This window comes from Microchirus variegatus (assembly GCF_963457635.1).
Source record: "Microchirus variegatus genome assembly, chromosome: 15".
Lineage (NCBI taxonomy): Eukaryota > Metazoa > Chordata > Actinopteri > Pleuronectiformes > Soleidae > Microchirus > Microchirus variegatus.
Genome location: NC_139816.1, coordinates 12,620,004 through 12,643,298, shown reverse-complemented (window position 1 = coordinate 12,643,298; position 23,295 = coordinate 12,620,004). Strand labels below are relative to the sequence as shown.

The following is a 23,295-nucleotide window of genomic DNA, read 5'->3' as shown; positions in this document are numbered from 1 at the left end:
CACTTTAAGTTTATGCTTGTTTCTTTCTTCATAACAATGCATTACACATTTCCAGAGCTGCCCAATTAAGGGCAAATGAAATCAATTACCATGGTGACCACAGTTCACAAAGGTTTAAGTCAATTATTGATCTCTCAACTGAAGAGACTCGTTTTCCTCACCTTAAAGCAGCAAGTAAAGCGTTGCTTAGAACGTCCACCCAGGTGAACTGACCTGTGAGGTTACTTAAATGTTAAATTGTCCTTTTTAATGAGTATTTGCTTACACCGACTCTCATTTCTTCACTGTGTGTGACGCAGTTTTTGGCATTTTCGTATGAGTGAGGGATCCTTTAAGCAGAGCAATTACAAGGTCTTTCTCAATTTGCTCACACAGGGCCACGCAAGGACACCTGGGACAAATTCAAACAAGCTGCCCCCAGCTGTGAAGAGCATAATTGCAATCTTCAACCTGCAAAATATTCAGCAGGTCTGAATGCCCTTATGGGTAAAGTCAAAGTCATTTGTACCCATGAAATACCTTCATGGTTTAAGGCGTCATTTGGCCCCTCTGTCACATTAAGCTCCATGTTTTTCTTGCATGTAAAACAGCTCTTATATATGACTTGATTAGAACAAAGGTGACTCTTTTCCCCTGTTTTATTTTTTATTTTGTTGTTGCCTTTGTGCAGGACGTGGTTGCATCTGGGACACGTGTCACTGTTGTCACTCTTCATGAGGTCTCATCTCCACGGAGTGTCTTAAGCAATGAACTTCAATCGGGAGGTGACTCGACAAAACAGCAGTTATACATATGTGATAGAAGATGACGATCCAGCCCTGGCCTGCCGAAATATATTTGAGGTGAAGCTAACATAACACTATTCTTAGTCTAGCGCAACACAGTGAAACGTCTTGCATTGTGTATATAAAATGACCTGACCTGAATGTACAGTAGAAGATTATAATGGCTTTATGGATCTTTGGATTCCTCGTTATTATCATCTAGTTGGCAGAGAAGGGCGACTTGGCTGTCTTGGAGAACCTGGTGCGGAAGAGCCCCAACGTCCTGTGCGAGAAAGATGAATGCGGAGCAAGTCCCCTTCATCACGCTGCCGCAGGGGGCCACGTCAGCCTCATCCGATTCATCACCACCGTCGTAGACTCGGAGGGTAAGCATGTCTCAGTCATCGATCATAAGATGCAGTCCAAGCACAGGTTAAAATGTGTGTATTATGAATCACCATAATTTTGCTTTAACTTACTGTAGGGACCAGTATATTTGATTTGTATCCAGCTCGTATAAGAGGCAGCAGTACACACATTTTTATGTTTCTGTGTCCTCTCGTGTATAGAGCTGAACAGCTGCGATGAGCAGGGCAGTGTCCCTCTACACTGGGCAGTTGAGAGGAACCAGGCGGAGAGCTGCAGGGTTCTTATAGACCTGGGGGCCAATCCAAACATCCTGAACTTGGCCCTCATGTCCCCCCTGCACCGGGCTGTCAGCCGTGGGCACCACGACTTGGTGGAGGTGAATACGCTGAAATGACTCAGCTGAAATACAGCAGCGATGTTGTTCTTTTTCTTGTATTGTTGTGTATATACAGTATATAAATGTGTGTGTATATATGTATATATATATATGTATATATGTATACATATGTGTATATGTATATATATATATATATATATAAATGTGTGTTTGTATACAAATGTGTATATGTATATATATATGTGTGTGTGTATACATATGTGTATATGTATATATATGTGTGTGTGTGTGTATACATGTGTATATGTATATATATATGTCTATACATATGTGTATACGTATATACATATGTGTATACATATGTGCATACGTTTATACATATGTGTATACATAAGTGCATACGTATATACATATGTGTATACATTTGTGCATACGTATATACATATATATACATATGTGTATACATATGTGCATACGTATATACATATGTGTATACATATGTGCATACGTATATACATATGTGTATACATATGTGCATACGTATATACATATGTGTAGACATATGTGCATACATATATACATATGTGTATACATATGTGCATACATATATACATATGTGTATACATATGTGCATACGTATGTGTATACGTATATACTTATGTGTATACATATGTGTATACGTATATACTTGTGTATACATATGTGTATACGTATATACTTATGTGTATACATATGTGTATACGTATATACATATGTGTATACGTATATACATATGTGTATATGTATACTATATATATGTATACATATGTGTATGTGTATATGTATACTATATATATGTATACATATGTGTATGTGTATATGTATACATATGTGTATATGTATATATGTATATATATGTATACATATGTGTATATTTATATATGTATATATATGTATACATATGTGTATATGTATATATGTATACATATGTATGTATATATATATATATGACATAAACATATATTATATGTATTGTATATATATATATATGTACAGTATATATATGTGTGTGTGTGTGTGTGTGACATAAGACCATTCCCATTCTTTACATGTCTTTAAACTTAAATGTCAAACGTCATTTTGTGATGACTGTTCTATTCAAATGAACTACGAAAACAATTCAAGAAAACAAATATGAAAGTAAATGAAAAGAGTGAAACAACCTAAACGTCCTAATCCATGTTAGATCGCTAAATCCCCCATCTCACATTCCTCCTCCTCCTCGGAGAAAGATGTTAAGTCGTTCTTGTTATCACATCACATCTTTTACACCGCATGAACTTGTCACTGTGTGCAGTCACTGCATTTTGCAAAATCTGACTCAACAGTCTACTTAAAAAGACCTCGTTGTGTCGCTCTGGTAGCATCTGGCTGTTGTCCACAAACTGAAACAGTATGCAGTCTATGAGTATGACACACACGAGTATGATGAAAAGATGAGTATGCTGCATGTATACACACGCGTATACATACGAGCTCAGTGGAGTGTCTGTCTACTGCAGTTGCTGCTGTGTTGCAATGCTACAGACAGTAATCTGGAGGGAGACCTTGGGAACACCCCGGTGATGCTGGCCTGCTCCGTCAATAACTGTGAGGCTCTGAAGATACTGGTATGTCCAAAGTTCTTACACATTTATTCGGCCATGTTCAGTTGTTTGTACCCACGTCAGCCTCTTAAGCAAAACTGGGCTTTCACACTGTAGTTTAGTCTCTAACAAAGTCTTTGTCTTTGTCCCCCATCCATTCTGCGGTCTGCCAAAGTTAGGTCACGGAGCTCGGCTCTGCCATCAGAACAAGCTTGGTCACTTTCCCATCCACGCAGCCGCCTTTGCAGGTGCAAAGAGAGCCATGGATGTGATCCTGAAGACCGGTATGACAAAAGGAATGATCATTCATCAAAAACTGAAAGTGCTGACATGACTGGAAAAAAAAAAAAGTTTTTACAAGGCCAAACTGCACATTAGGTTGATTGATAACAGGAGAATTCATCAAAGCCTGCAGAGACAATTTTTTGCAGAAAAATCCTAATGCTTCTTCAGGCCAGATGCCACAGATTGACAGTGTTTATCCACTGTGGGAGGTAGTATTGTTTAGGCAGAGCAGAAAATATTTATGTTTTTCCCTGAGACTGCTCGGCGAAACGAAATGTATGGTTTATTGTGTTTGGGAATTTACAGCCCACCATGAAGGGGCAGAGTTACTTAGATTTAACAATTAAAAAAAATATAAGAAAATACATAATCTAATGTTAAGGATGCCCTGCAATTGAAATTCAATAGCTTAAAGGTCCCATATTATGCAAGATCAAAATTTAAATCAGTTAAATCCTTATAATTGGGACTTAGTCAGCAAAGTGTGAAAAAAGATAACTCACTCATGTTTTTGTGGTTCTCCTCAGTCTAAGTACAGGAGATGAAACGTGCAATGTTGACTTCCGCACTCATTGGGACGTCACAATGCGCTCGTGGAGCTCTGCTTTGCCCGTAAAACATGGGAGAATGATGGCGAGGGCAATGGCATCCGAAAACAGGAAGTCCGCGAAGTCCGTGAAAAGTTCTATTCTTAGCTCCACAGTGCAGCACAGAGTCCTACACAAACTTCCAGCATCAGAGGACTTATCTGTCCAGTGGATACATGTTATATATGATGGCAGTATGCCTGCTAGAGCCTGCAAATGATCACTTTACCAAATGCTAACTGTTGTTCAATCAGAAGTTCAATCACCCTGCCAAAACAGCCCTGTTCAGACACCAGGGAACTAGTTTAACTCGGAGAACCAGGGCATAATAAGAGTCCTTTAATAAACCAAATATTGCATCATTATGCCAAAAAACATTAATTCTAAAACTGTTAATTCTTTCTCTGCAGGAGAAGAGACTGGCCACTCAGTTATAGCCCACATCAACTATTTAGACAAGTCCAAGTGCAGTCCCCTCCATCTGGCTGTCCGTGGTGGGAATATTGATGTTATCGGCCTCTGCATTGCTAGCGGGGCCAAAATTGACCAGCAACAGGTACTGACGGTACACCAGTATGTTGGTTTACCCCTTAGTACATTTTAACATAGTTTTCACATTGTTGGCTATATTTTGTTGTTGTTGTTGCTCCATCCAATGTGGATTGTTATCTCATTTGCCTACACCTGTACATTTATATATATATAACATATTTAAAATGATTAAATATCGATTCATGGTTCAGCCCTAGTTAGAGGGTATACATGTTATCATGTATGGGAGGGATGGTTGTCTCGTCCTGGGTTAGTGAGTGTTATAATCGCTTCAGTTGGCTAAATTGATACGGATTACTTCCATTTACCTCATGAGGTTGAGTGGAGCGATCACTGGCTAATCCTGGTTATCTTATTAAAGGCTTGTGTTACAGTCTTCAGTGTTCAGCTGGCAAACCTGGGAGATGGTTTACTAATGCTGATACACAGGGGAAGAGTATACAGTATGTGTTCATGCCAATTTCCCTCTGTGATATTATGCTCCAAGTTGCTATATCGAGTAAATAACATGTTTGAAGAGCTTTTTCTTCGTTTCCCATAATATGTCAATGTTTGTCGCTGTTCAGAATGACAGGTCCACACCTCTACATTTGGCCTGCACTCAGGGCGCCACTGAGGTGGTCAAACTGATGCTGTCCTCAGTTGACCACGTGGAAGACATCATCAATCTGACTGACGGGGCAAGTCACACGCCTCTACACAGGTGGGCTTCACCTTTGCATACTAATTCACGGACTGTGCTTATCTCTAGTGGCATTTTTTTTTTTTTTCTCCATTGTGCACTTTTGAGGCTCAAATAGGCCATTATTGTGAAACTGACAGCCAACTGGGCTGGGTATCTCTACTGATTGCCTGAATTTGATTCTAAATCACAAGGTTCTTGTTCGTTTCGATTAGATTAAACTTACTTAGAAATATGTCAGTCTCCATACCAATTTTGTCATGAAAGGGATTTCCACAAAAGCAATGCTGCAAGTTGTGCAAACCTTAATCCAGGGGTGGCAAAACTACCGTCCGCAGGCCAATCGCAGCCCTCGTGAGATGTTGTGCGGCTCACAGCTTCGGTTTTATAATGTATTATTACGGCCTTTACAACGGACTTGGACAAAAAATCGCCCCGTCATCCGTCACCACCATTATCTCAGCTGGTCCCGGTTCAAAACACACCTGTGACAGACGGACAATTTTTCACTCCTGCACGGCTTAGATGCGGTTCCATTTCCATTTGGAAAATTGGCCCCTGGAAATCTTCACATTATGCCACAAATATGGCCCTCGTTAAAAGTTTGGACACCCCTGCCTTAACCTGTGCATGATTAAAAATATTAATGTTTACATAAAGTTTTTTGTACTAAGACTAGTAGTCATAATTGATATTCGAACATGAACATGAACCAATTCAAGTCCAATATATACAGCCTAGAAGTGCATCAAACAAGTATTTACCACATTTTTCAATAAAAGGCGTTGTGAGTGCAGCCTGCCCTGCATCCAGATCTTCTTCAGGAAATGGTTAATATATTTTAAATGCACCATACAACTCCAAATGCCCTCATTGACATATTTTCCACCCCACTTCCAATGTTTATACTAAGTTTTATGCAACGCCAACCTAACCAACTGATGCTTGTTGCACTCGGCAGTGATCCTAGCCTCTTTAAATCAACACTGCATTCTCTTGTTGCAGAGTATCTGCAGCAGTGATTGCCGTTCCGTCGGCTTGCCCCACTTTGCATTCACATCAACAAATCTGCATAATTCCAGCTTCATAACACTGTGACATAAAAGGGGGAAAATTGCTATCAAATCTTTCGGCAGGGCTAATAGAATGGGGGAAACCGTAATAATGCAAGCAAATAATTAAGATATGATTCCCACACTGACTACATCTAAAAGCTATTTACCGCAACAGTGGCACTAGAAGAGTGAAGAGTGAAAACAGGGCAAAACATTGTGAGCATGTATTAAGTGGATTACTTCCTTCCTTTGTTCTGGGAACAAAAAGTTTATTTTATTATGTCTTTTATTGTAATATCATGACTGCAATGTGCTGTAAACTACTCAATGACTGAAGGTGTTCATATCAGGTAGCTGCACTGTTGTGTTCTAAAACACAACAGGTATCCTCATTAGCAGATTTCACCAGGCAAGGGTTATTACAGTGCATCACTGAAGTGAATCATGGCTTTCCTTAGCTAAGAGATGTAACCACAAAGACAGATCTAGTCGTTATTGCATGCTTTGAAAAAGAAGAAGAATTAGAATTGTGCTTATTTATCATCGGAACAATGTTAAACTCACGAGTCATGATGCTTCACATGTCCTCTGTTTACCTTTCCAGGGCTACAGTATTTGACCACACAGAGCTGGCAGAATACCTCATTTCATTGGTAAACAAGACACACACACACACGCTCTCTCTCTCGCTGAACACACCCTACAGCTGTTATGCACAGGCTATTTCCAACTTCATGCCTAACTGTTATCAGTCTTTTGTCTCAAGTGAAATGACATCAAAGGGTAGAAACGGAGTATCGTAAACTCAGCAAATCAAAGTGCACACCGACAACTTTTGCGTCAGCGTTGATGCACGGCTCATTAGATTGCCACAACTAAACTTTGTCAAATATTTAACACCCCTCTTAGTTCAGGGGAGGTTAATAGAGCTTCCTGTTCCAGTTTGTCACCATTTATTGCACTCTATACAACCAATATAAACAGATCCGTGTTGCTAGGGAAAACACGATGGGGTCCGAGTTTATCTCCTGTCAACTCATTCATTTGGCAAACACGGCAACGGTGTGTTTGTGTCTGTGAAATAGCCCACGGGGAGTGACATCTCCTAATCTACTGAAAGCAGATTCATTCAGTGCCGTTTACTACCAGTGTTTTTTTGGTGTTTCCATTTCACTGCACATTATAGGTTATGTTGTTGCTTTGTTTTTAGTACACTGAGATAAAGAAAGTATAGGCTATTCAGTGACAAGTAGTCAACCATTGAACACCATAAATGCACTTCATAGATGATACAACACACGGTTGATCACTTAATTGTAAGGAATATTGACACAGCCTTGTTATCGTATGCACATTAGTGATAATATAAATGTTTTACAGATACGATTAAACAGCTTTGTTCAAGCCTTGTACGACAATAGTCTGCTATTTGCTTGCCGGAGATAAAACATCACCAGCTTTAACAGCATCTTAGAGACGCAGTATACTTCATATTGCGGCTTATATTTAGGAGCAGATAAACACACACGTTCAGTCAATTCATCACGATGTTGCTCTTGTGTTTTGGTTTGAGAAATGCACAAAGAGCTCAAGAGCTTAGGATAGAGAAAAAAAAGTGACAACCAACAGTTTACACAGTGAGCAAACATTTGGCGTCAGTGGACAAGAAGAACCAGACTCAGAAACGTGGAGCCATCTGCCTCGCACGATTGGGGTAAAAACGGGGGAAATGGTGGAGGTACATCAATCTCGACCAAGAAAAGGTTGGGGGTAGATGATCCTAAACTGTTTATAGGACTGAATGTGTGTTTGACTGTAATGGTTTGTCTCTGTATGTTTGAGCTGTAATAGGATAGCTGAACTACCCAGGTTCCATCATTCAATCATTCATTCATTCATCTTCTACTGCTTTATCCTCCACATGAGGGTCGCAGGAGGTGCTGGTCCTCTCACCCTCACCTACGGTCAATTTCGAGGGTCCACTTTTCCTTATCCCTTAATCTGCTTGGTCCTTTGGACTGTGGGAAGAAACCAGGGGGAAAAAAACACACACGCAAGCGGGGAGAACATGCAATCTCCATGCAGCCCAGGTTGTGACGCCATAATGGCCAAATGCTGTTTAGGGGTTTTAGGGAAAGATCAGATGGAATCTTTGATTAACACTTCACAGAAAAAATCTTAGATGTGTTTGAGGTCTATTTCATATCATTAGCTGTACATATCTCACCTTAAATCATTTAACAAAACAAATTATTTTGCAATAATTACAGCAGTGAATGTGATTAGTGTATAAATGTTCAGTCAATACAACACTGTGTACCCAGGGTGCAGACCTGAACAGCACTGATTGTAAAGGAAATACTCCTTTGCTGCTGGCCACGAGCTGCGGAGCATGGAAAACGGTTTCTCTGTTGCTGTCAAAAGGTGAGCTACGGTTTTTCTATTTCACTATAAGCAATGCCCGCCCCAATTTGTACGATTATAAACTGTACACCATTGTGTTTATATCCCTTCAGGGGCAAATGTGAATGTCACAGACAGAGGAGGTTGTAACTTCCTTCACTTGGCTATTCTGCAGCCCAAGGGTCTGAAGAATCTCCCAGAAGAAATCCTGCAGGTACCAACCATCAATGTTGTGATTGTTGTATCTCCATCAATGCACTGTAGCTGTTTAATTTAATTTCTGTAGTGTCCTTTGTCATTTTTCTTTGAGCCTTAGCTGCACATTAGTTAAATGGTTATACTAGGATTCTTGATTATTAGCATATTTATAAAATGTCCCTATATATATATGTTTGTCATAAAATAAGACATTTACTATAACTGCTGCAGCGCACCCAGGTCTTTTGTCCATTTTATTTCAATATATGATTGCATTGTCTCACTAAAATGTCCTCCTAATGTGTTTTTCTTTAGCATAGCAGCGTGAAAGCATTGCTGAGCTGTGAGGATAATGATGGCTGCACCCCGCTCCACTACGCCTGCAGACTGGGTATCCATGACTCAGTGAAGAACATGCTGGGCCTCTCAGGGCAGCTTGGCCTCACATACAAGTCCAAGGACAAGAAGTCGGCCTTGCACTTTGCAGCTCAGTAAGTCCAATTGGTCCCAAAGGGTTTGTGATTTTCCAAAGCACTGAAGTAAACAGTATTGATGTAAGTTCATTTTTCACTGAAAGTTGCTTAGAAGGAACAAATTGGATCAAAGGAGTGCCATAAATTCATGATAAACTATAGTTTTCACACCAACACCAACCGATCCCACTGTATCAGTGTTAAAACTCATTAGCCAGTACTTTCCACATAACAAAATGTTGACAGTAGTTTCCTACTAAGGCGGTGACACTTTTTCAAACTAGAAAAGCACTCAGAGAGCGCAGACCTCCGCCAAGGTCGCTCAATGCCTACAAAATACACCCTGCCATCACTCCTGGGTCAGACAGTGGTTTGTAACCAGTGATAATGTTATGGTTCAGACGGCGAGTGTTGTGACCAGTGATAGCTTTTCTGGATCATGCCCAAAATGTAATCACTTCCTGGTCCCATTGCAAACATTTCATTGAAAATTTCATCCAAGTCAATTAACAAACAAGCAAACAAAACATAATATGTTTCATATGTATACCTCCTTGGCGGAGGTCAACTAAGACGTTTCTCTGTAATTAAACAGTGGTTGGGTTAAAAATGCAATACATTTCTCTACTCTCCTCCTTTTTAGATCAGAAGATTAATCATACCTATCATGCAGTGACCTAAAGAACATGTCACAGCAATAGAATCCAATTAGTGAGGCACGTGTGACGAGACGTCGCTAATAGTGTGAAATGAGGGGACGTTCAGCGTTATTGTTATTGATTTCTCCATCATGTACGCCCATTTTATTAGAGCAAGAGGACAAATAAAGGCCATGCCGTGATATCATCATACTTAAGCTCCTTCTCTGTCTCCGCCCTGTCCAGTGGCACAGACATAAAGTGCTGCTGACCTTTGTTAAAAGGTTGGAAAATGAGGAAAAATCATAGTACAAGCAAGTGTTCGGGGTATGTCTTCTTGCGGCACCATTTTTCTTTTAGGAACTTTTTTTATTTACATTAAACCTACAGTAAGATTCAAGATGGAGAAGAGGAACGACACTTTAATATACTACTGCTTCCAATCTGTGCCTTTGCTGTGGACCCTGGCACAAGAAGCGTTTCCATGACGGGGTTCAGCAGATCATATTATTGATAGAGATTCTTCTCATTGTCCATCTTCCTGTTAAGGTATGGGCGGATCAATACCTGTCAGCGATTACTGGAGTCCATCACAGACTCTCGTCTGCTGAATGAAGGCGATGAGCGAGGCCTGACACCACTTCATTTGGCTTCCAGAGGGGGACACGCCAAGGTGGTGGAGCTGCTGTTGCGCAAAGGAGCTCTCTTTCACTGGTGAATCCAAAGACTCATTATACACATCTATCTATAAAGCAAGTTGCATCTGTGTGTCTGCGTGTGTGTCTGTCTGTCTGTGTGTCTGTGACAGGCATATCTCACTGACCGTTAGTCAGATCGCCCTAAGATTTGGATATGGGTTGAGCATGGCCCGGTGGTGTCCATCCTTGATTTCCAAATTTTTGGGAGGAATTTTAATTTTTGCTGATTTATCACGCTACACCAGGCAGGCAGCAGCTCAGCTATTTTGCATTAGCATGCTACTACTTTGCGGCTAACTTGGCAAACCTGTTTTCAAAGGTAATCTAGCAAGACTACGATTAGCATTAGCATAGGGCTAAGATAATACAAGCATGCTACTACTTTGCCGCTAACTAGGCGAACCTGTTTCCAAAGGTAAGCTAGCGAGGCTACGATTAGCATTAGTGCAGGGCTAACATAATACAAACACTGTGCAACCTTATTAGGCACAATGCACATGTTCTAATTTTTGATTAGAATAAGCGTAGCTAGTTTTGTGACTGTCAGCCACGGCAGCTCCCACTATAGGAGTACATACTTCCTAGAGGCACTGCACTAGTTATACAAATGACACAGAATTTACTCAAAATATTAAAACATATATTTTCTCATGGTGTTAACCTTAAGTGCTCAAGGTGCACACATGGTAAATTAATGTGGGAATTATACACAACTCCTTATTTGGACATCCTGGGGTGTATGTTTATAGGTCACATATACAGGCTTTAAAAATGCCTATTTTTTCGTCATCTTATGTGTTGTTGAGTCAAAGTTATGATTCATTGTGTATCTCATTTTTAGTAGTGATATAAAGTAGCAATAATTGTGCACAAAATAGAGCGTTTTCCCTGTATTTTTGTTCATAAAAACGAGCCAAGTGAACTTTGATCTGTGAAGTATTTACAAATTTCAAAAATTCTATCCGATTTTAAACATTTGGAGTTTTATTTTGTTCAGTTTTGTTTATATAGTTTGAACATTAAACATTTTTTTCCATCAGATTGCTCAGGTTGTGCTGAAAAAGTGATATATGACACTCTATATTGCACATTCTTATAGCCTCTGTACTTTAAGTTTAAACATAGTAATGGGGGAAAAAAGCAGCCAAGATGCTCTGTGTTCTAAGGATTAAAGTGCAAACATGCCTTTGTAATGGGCAGTGTATTTTTTCCAACTACAAATCTAAAACAAACAGAAGAGAGGAACGTTTTTTTATTTTCTTTTTTTTTTAGTTAAGGAACTCTATCCTTCTTGCTGCCGTCTTGTTAGTCTCTCTGAGGAAATGCTCTAGTTCACCACAATGGACTATGGAAGTCCAAGGGGAGCAGCAGTGGAAGTTGAAGAGAAATCAATTTTCATTAAAGAACAAATCGTCCTGAGCCATTAATTCAAATTAATTTCTTGATTTGATTGTTCACTTAACCCTTGCTACACCTGAACACCTGCAGTTCTCACGTCTGTACGCGGTTCTCTAATGTGCGACTGATTTCTGTTACTTATGTCTTTTTCCCCCAGTGATTATAAGGGCTGGACTTGTCTGCATCATGCTGCGTCTGAAGGATACACACAGACTATGGACGTTATCCTGTCAGCCAATCCCAAGATACTGGATAAAGTAGATGAGGATGGGGTATGAGTTATGATTTATTTTTGCAAAACCACCGATTGACTATCGACTTTTTTGTGCAATTAATGGGTTAAAATTGCTTTTTGAACAACGTGGCATCTTAATAAATATTGTACAGGTAGCATTAAATAATACATTCATTAGTGTGCTATAATAAATCAAGTCTGTTCCCTGTTGCTTATTGATTTACTAGAACACTGCACTCCACATCGCAGCAAAAATAGGACACGTGGCGGCAGTCAAGATGATGTTGTCTCGGGGAGCGATGATCATCTTAAACAAGACTGACACCTCGTTTCTCCACGAAGCGATCCACAATGTAAAGAAAGATGTGGTCAATGCTGTCATTGACAGTGACAGGTAGGTTATTAATAGCACACCAAAAATACAGAGAAAAACAAATGTAAACAGCATACGTTGTGTCTAAATGACAACTTGTCATTAACTTTTCATTAAAGAGAACAAAAGAAATATATAGTGTTCACTGAAAAACAACGGTTTTACTGTATTTTGAGGAAATCAGAGATTAATTTCTTTTCTTTTTTTTACCTTCCAGATGTTCCGAGGCTGTGACATTTTTCCAACCTGGCACAAGTCAAAAATGCCCTGTTATAGATTTGATAGAGTTTCTGCCTGAGAGCTACAAGGTAAGACAACAAAGGTCATATAATGTGTTGACAGGCGTCATCATAGACATGTTGCGATTTAAGTTGTTGGTGTTTAAGCCGTTGACACCGTCTCATTTGGGTTTTCCCATTTTCCTTCAATAGTACCTGTTGGACCACTGCGTTTTGGAATCTGATGACGACCAAAACAGTCCTGAGTATCACGTAATTCAGCCGCGAATCGTCTATAACACTTCGACAATATTACTATCTCGTGTAATATAATGCACTGGATATGCAGAGTAAAAGATTGTAACAGTTTGAACTTCATGTGTTGTAGATTGCATATGATTTCAAGTGGCTCCAATCTCCCATTGCGTTGAAGAAGGCAGATCTCAAATTTGAGTACCAGCCACTGGCTGCACTCAATGTAAGTGCATTTCTTTTCCTACTATATCATTTCCAGAATGCACACAATTTACTCCACCATTATTGATCGTTTGTTAGATTTTATTGTCGTGAGGCTTTAGCTTCACATGAGGTTCTGTAGACTTAACCTCACAGTTTGTACAGTATAAGCATCCAAACAGTATCAACATGCTCATTTATTGATGCCACTTTTCCCCCCCCGCTATTTTCTGCTTCGATGGGCACAGCTGCATAGCCGAGTGTTGTGGTAATTTTATACGATTTTGCTTTGCTCGCGCTGGTAAGTGGGGCGCAGCGATGTGGCGCCTGCAAAGGCTTCTAATTGTCACGTGTTCCCAAGAGAAAACACACATTTGTTTTATCAGCGAGACTGTACTTTCTGATATCTTTTCCCGAATTTAAGAAAAAAACCAAAAAAAAAACCACTTGTGTAATCCAACGTTAATCATTTAGAGATCAATAACGGAGTGGAGTTTCTGTGGCTGTTTCTGCAGGCGATGGCGAAGTACAACCGGCTCGATCTACTGAACCACCCCGTTTCCAAAAAGTACCTGGCAATGAAGTGGTGAGTATTAGTCCTCACATGCTGTTTACTTTGAATGTCAGTGGTCAAAACTGCAACATAAATGTCCCCTTCTTTATTTTGATTCGCAGGGATGCTTACGGAAGCAAGGCTCACATGCTCAACATGTTTATCTACCTGTTAGGGCTGCTGCCCCTGACTCACCTGATAGTGAATCTACGGCCCACTTTTAACATCACTGACACAGGCGAGCACAGTATCGCCATGAAGCCCGTATCTTTCAAAGAGGTAAACACGACAGTGGTGATCAGTATTAAAGGAATGAAGCTCTGTGTTGGCTGATGTGGAAAACTGTGTTTATGATAAATGATCTCCGTGCCTAAAAAGCAGTGGTGTAGCGAGTCAGAGTGCAGTCGAGTAAATTTAGAGAAAATTTTAAATATTAAATCACACAATTAATTTACAATTGACACAAGAGAAGAATATTCAAATGCTGCTTTTGTCATTTCACAGCAAAGCGTGGCCCTGTCGTTCTGCATGATGATGGTCTTCGTCATGAACATCTGTTGCATTGGGAAGGAATTGTTGCAGCTCTCGCAGCAGGTAGGGTAACACAAGAGTCAGTACTTTGCATTCATAACTCCAAACGAGCAATCAGTTGTGATTGATGAGAGCTACAGGTTACAGATATACAGGTACATGTTAGTTATAGGTGTAAAACACAGCATGTTCTGTAAATTAATGTTGTAGTGCAGGGGTCTCACACTCAAATGGCCTGGAGGCCACTGAGGGTTGGTGATACTACTGCTCAGTAGGGCTGGGTGCTACTAGCCTAGAATGACTATATTTATGATATGTATGATTCGATTTCAAAATAAAAGTGTTTGTTTTGAAATGGAACGATTCATATTTCACCATATAAATGTGTGTTTTTTTTGTTTTTTTTAAATCATACAGAAATAACTGGTACTGGTTATTCAGATTATAGAACAATTCAGTGAGAATGTTGTTAAATATCTGTAAGATTTGTTCACTCTAAATATGTTGGTTTTTTTTGTTCAGGGTTGGAATTACTTGCATGATTCTACTAACGGCTCTGACTGGATGTCAGCCATCTTCTCTCTTCTGTTCATCATCCCGACCATGCTCAATGTCGATGGTTCTTTACACTGGCAAGCGGGGGCTCTGGCAGTGTTATCCTCGTGGATTGGCTTTCTCCTTTATCTCCAGAGGTAAAATTCAAATTAACACCTATTTCGCTTTCATGTGTTACATATTTTTTCTTCTTGGTGAATTATTAATGTCATAAACTCGTCTTTCTTTAGGTTTGAGGGAATTGGCATCTATGTGGTGATGTTTGGGGAGATCCTACGGACGCTGTTCCGTGTTGTGTCGCTGTTCCTTTTCCTGCTGTTAGCATTCGCGCTAGCTTTCTATGCTTTAATGATCAACCAGGTAAGGAAAGAAACAAATAATAAAAAGATCAATGACAGTAAAACTCTTAAAATGAATGATAGAATACACCATTTTAATAACAATAGTGGAGAATAATGTAATACATTTTATCCTGCAGTGGTGTCAAAATATTTTTTGGAAAATTTCACATTATGATTAGATTCTAATGTGAAATTTTACTATATTTTTCAGTTCAGTACCTGTGACTAAATGTCCCTTTGTAGATCCACTGTGATCTGCAAGTTGTAATGCATATGTGTAAATGGTATATTAAAGGGATACTTCCCCGATTTGAATGTGGCTCTGTATTGCTAGAATAGTATAATATTTTTTAACAAAATGTGCTTCCCTCCCTCAGTTTTTCCCTGACTTGTAAAAAAATCTGTTTTCCCTTATCCAAATGTACCCTACTGTGAGTCAAATGACGCGTTTTGCATCACAGTAGGGCAAATTTTGAAAATGGAAAACAGATTTTTTTTTCAACTCAGTGAAAAACTGAGGGAGGGAAGCACATTTTCTAAAAAATGACTACTGCTATTCTAGCAATACAAAGCCACATTCAAATCGGTGAAGTATCCCTTTAAGCCTAATATTATTATTTTTCATAAGGGAATAAATCTGAGTTCTTGTTTATGGCTTATTATTGCTATTATTTGAGATCCAATGTGGCCCCTGAACTAACATGAGTTTGACTCCGCTGTTCTAGGTGAATTCAAAACCCTTTGGTTATTAATTAGAAAGCCTCTTTGGACATAGTGGACAAAGCCCTCATTCTCAGAGCATGAATATTCATAGTACATATAATTGTTCTATGGCCAGCTGTTGTCATTAACTGAAATCCACAGTAAGAAACTAAGTTTAAGCTGATACTCATACACTTTTGCGTCCCTCTTCTAGAAAGAGTTTGACAACTTGCCACTCGCACTGGTGCAGACCTTTGTGATGATGGTGGGAGAAATGAACTACCAGAGCAACTTCCTGGAGCCTTATCTGCGCAACCAGCTTCCCTTTGGTGCCGTGACTTATTACATTTTCATCCAGTTTGTGATACTCATGCCAATCCTGCTCGTGAACCTGATGGTAAATCAACTTACATTTTTCCGCATGTCGCTGTAACACGTATGTGCGACACCTGCTCGTACAGTATATACATATTATTATTTGTCATGTCTGTATAGTTAACGGTTCTTGTCTCTACTGGTTAGATTGGTTTGGCGGTTGGAGACATTGCTGAAGTACAAAGAAATGCTGCGCTGAAAAGAATAGCCATGCAGGTACAGTATGTGTGGAAGCAGACATTAGACCTTTCATCCTGCTCAGTCGGACGTTAACAGACAAATATTGTAATGTAACAAAGTACAAATGCTTTTACTGCACTTCAGTACAAGGCCAGGAATTGAACCCACAACTCACCTTACCACTGAGCCACCACGGCTCAATTCTTACTCCTCACTTTTTTTTAAAAATACTTTTACTTCTAAAACTTAAGTATGTATGTAAGTACAGTAAATGTCATATACTTTGAGACTTTTACTTAAGTAATATTGTAAAAATGTGACTTCAACTTCTACCAAAGTCATTTTCTGGGAAAATACTAATACTTAATATTAAAACTGTTTGGGTTTTTTTGTTTTTTTTATCTTCACATACCAATTTCAATTAATCAGTCAAAACTCCTGAAACTGTCCTTCTTTATGTATATTTAATTAGAATTGTTGTTTTTTTTTAAAAATCTAAGTCACCACAACCTCAACACAGTTTGATGTTTGAGTGAACAGTACAATAAATGCAGACATTTGTTTCATGAAGAGCAATAGATTTAGATAATTTAGTTAGAAAATATGTAATAATGTGTGGCTTCCACGTTCCACCAGATGTAATTACCTATAATTACTCACAAGAATGTTGGTATACAGTCTGAATGATTCTGAGGAGTGACCAATATGATCTACTTACTTTATTATTGATCATAGATTGACCTTCACACTGCTCTGGAAGATCGGCTCCCTTACTGGTTCATGAAACGCGTCGACAAAGCCTCCGTAACGGTCTACCCCAATCGCAAGTGCTCAAAGGTATCCTCCACACTACAACACCCTGTGTGATTTGCTGATTTGTCTTTATTACATATTGCTCTTACTCATCCTCACCATCTTTTTTCATGTTACAGCACTTTATCATGCAGTTGTTATCGGGCAAGGAGGAAGAAGATCAAATTTGGGGTCATGTGAAGGCTAAATCACAAGGCTGCAAGATGTTAGAGAATGAGCTCAAGAAGCAGAAGAACAGGTAACGTTTGAGGTTCTAAAATATGTTTATGATATCATGCATACATGTAAAGTAACTGTGTTGAAGAGCAGTTTATGGTTGTTTTTGATGCATGAGCAGCCCCTAGTGGATCTTAACACGTAAAGAGTGTGACCAGGTCAAAGAGGCTGTAACAACTCAGCACCATCAAAAAAGCCTTGTTATAAATCCACCCAAATGAAGAGTCACTAATGTGCAGAGGTGGAAAAAGTACTAAAATATTGTACTCAAGTAAAAGTACCAATACATTGATGAAATATTACTCAAGTAGAAGTAAAAAGTAGTTCATTTGAAATGTACTTTAAGTAAAAGTTCCTTAGTTACTTTGCGTGGGGTGTGAGGGTAGTAGAAATATGACAAGGGGTCAGAAATCCAAAACTATTTTGGAGCTCACGCGCCCACAGGATATATTACGTCACTTTTGGCGCACGCCCTCTACGTTCACGCGCAAGTGCTGGTGCTAATCACATCATCATTCGTCTGGTTCTGATGTATATTTTCCCTCTGTAGGGCTTCATTGTGCTGAATTTTTTATTTTTACTCAGTAACGGATAGGATTTATAAAGTAACTAAGTACAATACTTGAGTCAATACGTACTCAAGTAAAATACAAAATCCTGATTTTAAATTGTACAAAATACACAATAAAAAGTATTCAATACAGTAACTTGAGTAAATGTATTTCGTTACTTTACACCTCTGCTAATGTGACTCCTTCTCCAGGATGAAAGAGATGTCAGGCGTCCTGGAGAAGCAGCACAGCCTCCTGAAGCTCATCATCCAGAAGATGGAGATCACCTCAGAGGCCGACGAGTATGACGGCCCCGTGAACGTCGGCAGCATGTGGCAGAGGCCAAGTCAGGCTATGACGAGAGGACCCCGCGTGTCTCGGTGGGTGCCGCTGATGAAAGCCATAGAGAACAAAAGGAAATAGGAAAGAGGGTGGTAGAACCTTACAACGTGAAATATCACAGCATTATATCGATATTATGTAATCACGGCATTCCTTGCATGGCTGAAGTAGTTCATGTGTGGTTTTAGGGAAGTAAAGTTTGAGCAGGTGTCATCGCTGCATGGAGTTTAAGCCTTAAGTGTGTGGTTGTGGTGTAAGATTTAAATATAAACAAGTTACATTCTTATCAGCATCGTCAAATCGCCTCCTCGCGACTCTCTGCGTTTTGTCCGTGTCGTGGTGTTTATATCTCGTGTGGCCTTACAACAATCCCGCGCTGCGCACAGGAAGTGGTTCATGTCATTGTCAAGACTGCGAACAATGAGTGAACAGTTTCAGAAGTGAATTCTACTGCTTGGGAATCCTGCACTGCATCTGTATACACACAAACGCTCCCTCAGTCACGTCTGATGATATTGAAGACTAAAGAGAGGCAGAATAACGACATCAACAACAACAACAAAATCACCAAAAGAGATGCACTATATAGCGCTTTAAGTGTCAGCTGATTCAGTTACCCTCTCTTGTCTCGTATATTGACCCACGTCACTATGTATAGGTGCACATTGTGCCACAACTCTGCATTCAGTTGCTGTGCCTTGGGTATTTCTGTGAAATGTTATGATCTATTATGTGCTGCTTTATCTTTTAAATATGGCATAGAAGAGCTTAGCAGTGCTTTAGGGCACAGCTAATTGGGGGATAAATAAATAAACAAATTCCACCTTATCATTAATTATTCTTAAAAAAAAAAAAGTTCTATATGTAAACTCGCTGACGTCATCCATAAAGTAGCTGCCAAGAGAGTTTAAAGGAAGTATTTAATGTGTGAATTAGGTTTCTATTAAAATTATAGCAATGCTTGTTGTGATGGATGTTTTTATTTCGCCTTTATTTAGTTTAGACTGGATAAATGAGAATAATTTCAAGCACCAATAACATTAACATTTCGAAAAAATATGTCATTTTCACAAAACATATGTCCAGATAATGATGATCTGACCTATTTGGAGTCTTTTCACAAACAGAAAAACCCATTTTCTCAACTAAAGACAAAGATATTTGCGCTGGATAATTTGCAAATCTTTCACCACACTGCTGTTTTGTCGCATATTTTAATGTAATCAAATATTGCAGTTAAATTAAGATTTGGTCGTATTGCAGTTTTGAGTATTTTGGGATTTGTGCAGCCCTTCTGAGTGAAATATGAAATGTCACGTAAACCGCTGGAGTATATTCACAGCATTCAGAATCTGATTGATATCACTTTATCTTGCAAGGTGTGTAAGTGAGTGACACAATAATAATACAATAAGGACTTAATAGTTGCTGCTTTGCTTGGGCGTTACCTTCCTCTGTAGACATTATACGCTGGGAGCGAAACACCGGCCTCTGACATCATGAGCCTGCACCTGTCCCTCTGCTTCTCTAACACAGAGCCCCAGTAAAGGCCGTGACCCCTGAAAGTCTTTGCTGATAGACAAACGCTAGCTCTCCCTTCAAGTCAGCTTTTGAAGGCTATTTATTACTGTTGGCCCTAAATGTAATTATTCCCAGAGCAAATACAATAACCATGTAACCATCAATTACACCGATGTTTTGGACAATCATTTTTTGCTTTTTACTAGAGACGCTGCAGTAACATCTGTGGTATGACTAATGAACCGAGTGTTTTATGTCAACCTGCCTCCTCTTGACATTGAATGAGGCGGCAGGTTGAAATATGTCTTGCTTAGCTAATACTTGTTTTATGTTGTATTAAAAAAAATATGACACGTTGGAGTAAATCCAACAGCAGAATCCCTTAGTGTGCACCTTCAAGTGTCTCCGTGAGGCCGTTCACCTTGCTGACGGATGCGGTGACAGTGAATGAGATGGCAGCCCGCCTAAATCTCAGGCTGTCTTAACCAGCAGGAGTGGAGCTCAGTGTGACACATTCAAGGCTAAGCTGAGAGCAGGGATCTCCCCAAGGTCCAGCTGATGTTGGGGGGGGGGGGGGGGGGTTGTGTTAATTGCATGGAAGAAGGGGGTTATGTGAAGCGTGGGAATATCTTTTTTGGATTAAAGAGGATTTTTGGCAGAGGAGAGAAATCTGGGTGTTTTTTTTTTTGTCATTGAAAAACAGAATTGAAACATATTTGGGGACCAGTGATAAACAAGTGATTAAAGGTTGAACATCTTAATAAAAGCTTAATAAAGTGAGATTCAAGCTAGTGTGCTTGTTTATATTACCTCCCTGGAGACTGTTGGATTACAGCGTTGAGCTCAGTGCACAGCAGAGCCGTAATTCCTCCCTACAGTGACCCTGGCATGGCCAGCAACCAAAAATCAAGCATGTGTCTCAGCTGCAGTTGGGTAATCCTTGGCAGGCACTTGCTGTTGTCATAAAAAAATATATATATATATAATCTAAATTTCACACACATTATATGGACCAATAGCTATCAGGGACCCTGGATTGGAATATCCTGAGAAAGTAGAGGAGGGATTCTTCTAAGTGCTATATAGACACAGAACTCTTCATTCATTCTGAGAAACTGTGCTTCCAAACCTAGAAAATGTATACGAGTTTCCCTACAGCTTTGACTTGCATTGCTGATGATGTGCTCTGTGCTCGCCATATTTTACTCTGCGATGAAATCTGACGGGGCTGCAACAGATATTCCGCCCGAAGCTTAATGTTTGTGTGCCGCAAATACAGCCTTCTCTTTCTCTGCAACCTTCCAGGCAGTCTGTATCTCTGCAAACACACTGTGTTTTACTGCAGTTTTTCCCTGTGGCCTCGTGCAGTCTCAGCCTCTTCCTCTACTCCCGACTGTGTTGGCTCTGAAGCTCAAACCGCAGTAAAAATCTACTGTTTGTATCAATTCTCTTAGAAAAGTTTGGAGGACACAAAACAAATAGGAAAGTTTCCCCATTAAAAACACACACACACAAAAAAAAACCCTATGGGAATGAGGATGGTTTCTCCTCGCCCGTGCCACACCCTTGTCATGCCAACGCTCCAGATGTCATGGGAACCGATAACAGCTGTGGCTGGTGCGCTCAGCTCTGCGTGTGAAAAGCTGCTCCATCTGCAGAAACCCAATCCCTCTGTGAAACCAGCATAGGATTAGGCACTTTTGATAAGGTCCTCAAGACATCTTTATTAACAAAGCACATCTGTGGGACCGACAAACCTGGGAAATGTTTACTCTTATGTGTGCATTTCCAAAAGGATGCCGTATGTGTGTGTTTGTATGTGTCCGAAAAAAAAGTTATGCCCCTTTATGGCAAAACATTAGTGGGATTATTATCCTTGTGTTATGACATCCTTAGTGTCATTTTTGCCATTTTACCTGAACACAATATTGGTTTACCAACAATAAGCCATTCATTAGTGCAATTATCAGGTTGTTGATGAGGAAAAGTAAGTCTTTAAACAGTTTAAACACGTGAAACAGAGATGTGATCTAACTGAGATCATGGTGGCTTGGATAATAAAAAAGGGGGAGGAGAAATGCCCCCACCCCCCCAAAAAAAGTACAGATGCCAACCAGAGGACACTTAAATTAGAGGGTTAGGAAAGCAATGAGGGCAGGTTTGAGCTGTGGAGAAAGCTTTTCAGATTTGACCTCATGCAGTTGCTATTGTAATGCTGACAGTTCCGGGCTTCAGGCTGAAGTAAATTTGCCAAATGGGACAGACTGCTGACTTCAAAGCTTTTGTAATTCACTAAAGCCCCATTCATTTTAGCTTTACATACACCTGTGCCCAAAAAAAGTGCCACTATCGTCCGCCTCCAAGGCACAGGTGTAGCAGCCATGTCCACTGGCTCTGCAACAAGCGACGCTGAGGACTATGAGACCTGTTGCAGAGGGAGTGCATATCCTTTGGGGAAAACTACCTCGGATGAGGAGCTGGAGGAGGAAAGTGTGGACGCACGGACGACCAAGCAGCAGCAGCAGCAGCAGGAGCGCAGACTTTCGAGGACGCACCACAAGGACGCGCGCCAGTCGCAGAGAAACGCGGCCAACGCCAGGGAGAGGTCGAGGATGCGAGTGCTGAGCAAAGCGTTCTCCAGACTCAAAACCAGCCTGCCCTGGGTACCGGCGGACACCAAGCTGTCCAAACTGGACACGCTACGACTCGCCTCCAGCTACATATCTCACCTGAGACAACTCCTGCAGGAGGACAGGTTCGAGAACAGCTTTGCGCATCCGGTCAGTCTGGTAAGAGGACACTACTTTGTTTACCTTTTTTGTTTGTTTACGACATTATTTTCAAGCATGCAGTTACCATTGAAGTGAACACTTTTTAAACGACTTGTGTACTTAACTGTGGTTACTACTGATTAACCTTGTTGTGTTTTTGCTTTGACAGACTTGGCCGTTTATGATGACAGTCCGAGCTGAGGACCAAGACATCTCAACTACTGTTAGACTTTGCGGAGCCACAGCATAGAAGCCACTTGAAGAGATTATCAACAACAGAAAAGCACTTCTTCCTCATCTTTGATCATTGTGTTGGGTATTTTTTTTTTAATGTGGCTTGTGCAGGATTTTGTTCTGCATGTTTGCTGAAGTCACTGTGATGGCATGTTTACACTCTTGTATTCATTTATATTTGATTTCTATGGACACTGTATTAATGAGAATCATGATCACAGAACTGTATCGATAATGCAAATATATGGTTTTTGTGACCCCGTC

General features: G+C 40.0%; 1 protein-coding gene across 1 annotated transcript; it reads left to right on the top strand.

The window, feature by feature from the left end:
* Positions 1-438: 438 nt before the first annotated feature.
* trpa1b (transient receptor potential cation channel, subfamily A, member 1b) lies at positions 439-18,586 on the top strand (the record flags this gene model as incomplete). Its single annotated transcript, XM_083901849.1, has 28 exons — positions 439-468; positions 671-842; positions 988-1,150; positions 1,334-1,509; positions 3,012-3,119; positions 3,271-3,379; positions 4,378-4,523; positions 5,086-5,222; positions 6,861-6,909; positions 8,581-8,680; positions 8,773-8,873; positions 9,173-9,348; positions 10,518-10,682; positions 12,222-12,336; positions 12,527-12,693; positions 12,890-12,980; positions 13,104-13,163; positions 13,279-13,368; positions 13,862-13,932; positions 14,022-14,178; positions 14,404-14,493; positions 14,953-15,122; positions 15,216-15,345; positions 16,243-16,425; positions 16,551-16,619; positions 17,319-17,420; positions 17,516-17,634; positions 18,376-18,586. The coding sequence occupies exons 2-28, from the start codon at positions 747-749 to the stop codon at positions 18,584-18,586; spliced, it is 3,351 nt and encodes a 1,116-aa protein (XP_083757975.1). The 5' UTR covers positions 439-468; positions 671-746.
* Between the last annotated feature and the right edge of the window lie 4,709 nt (positions 18,587-23,295).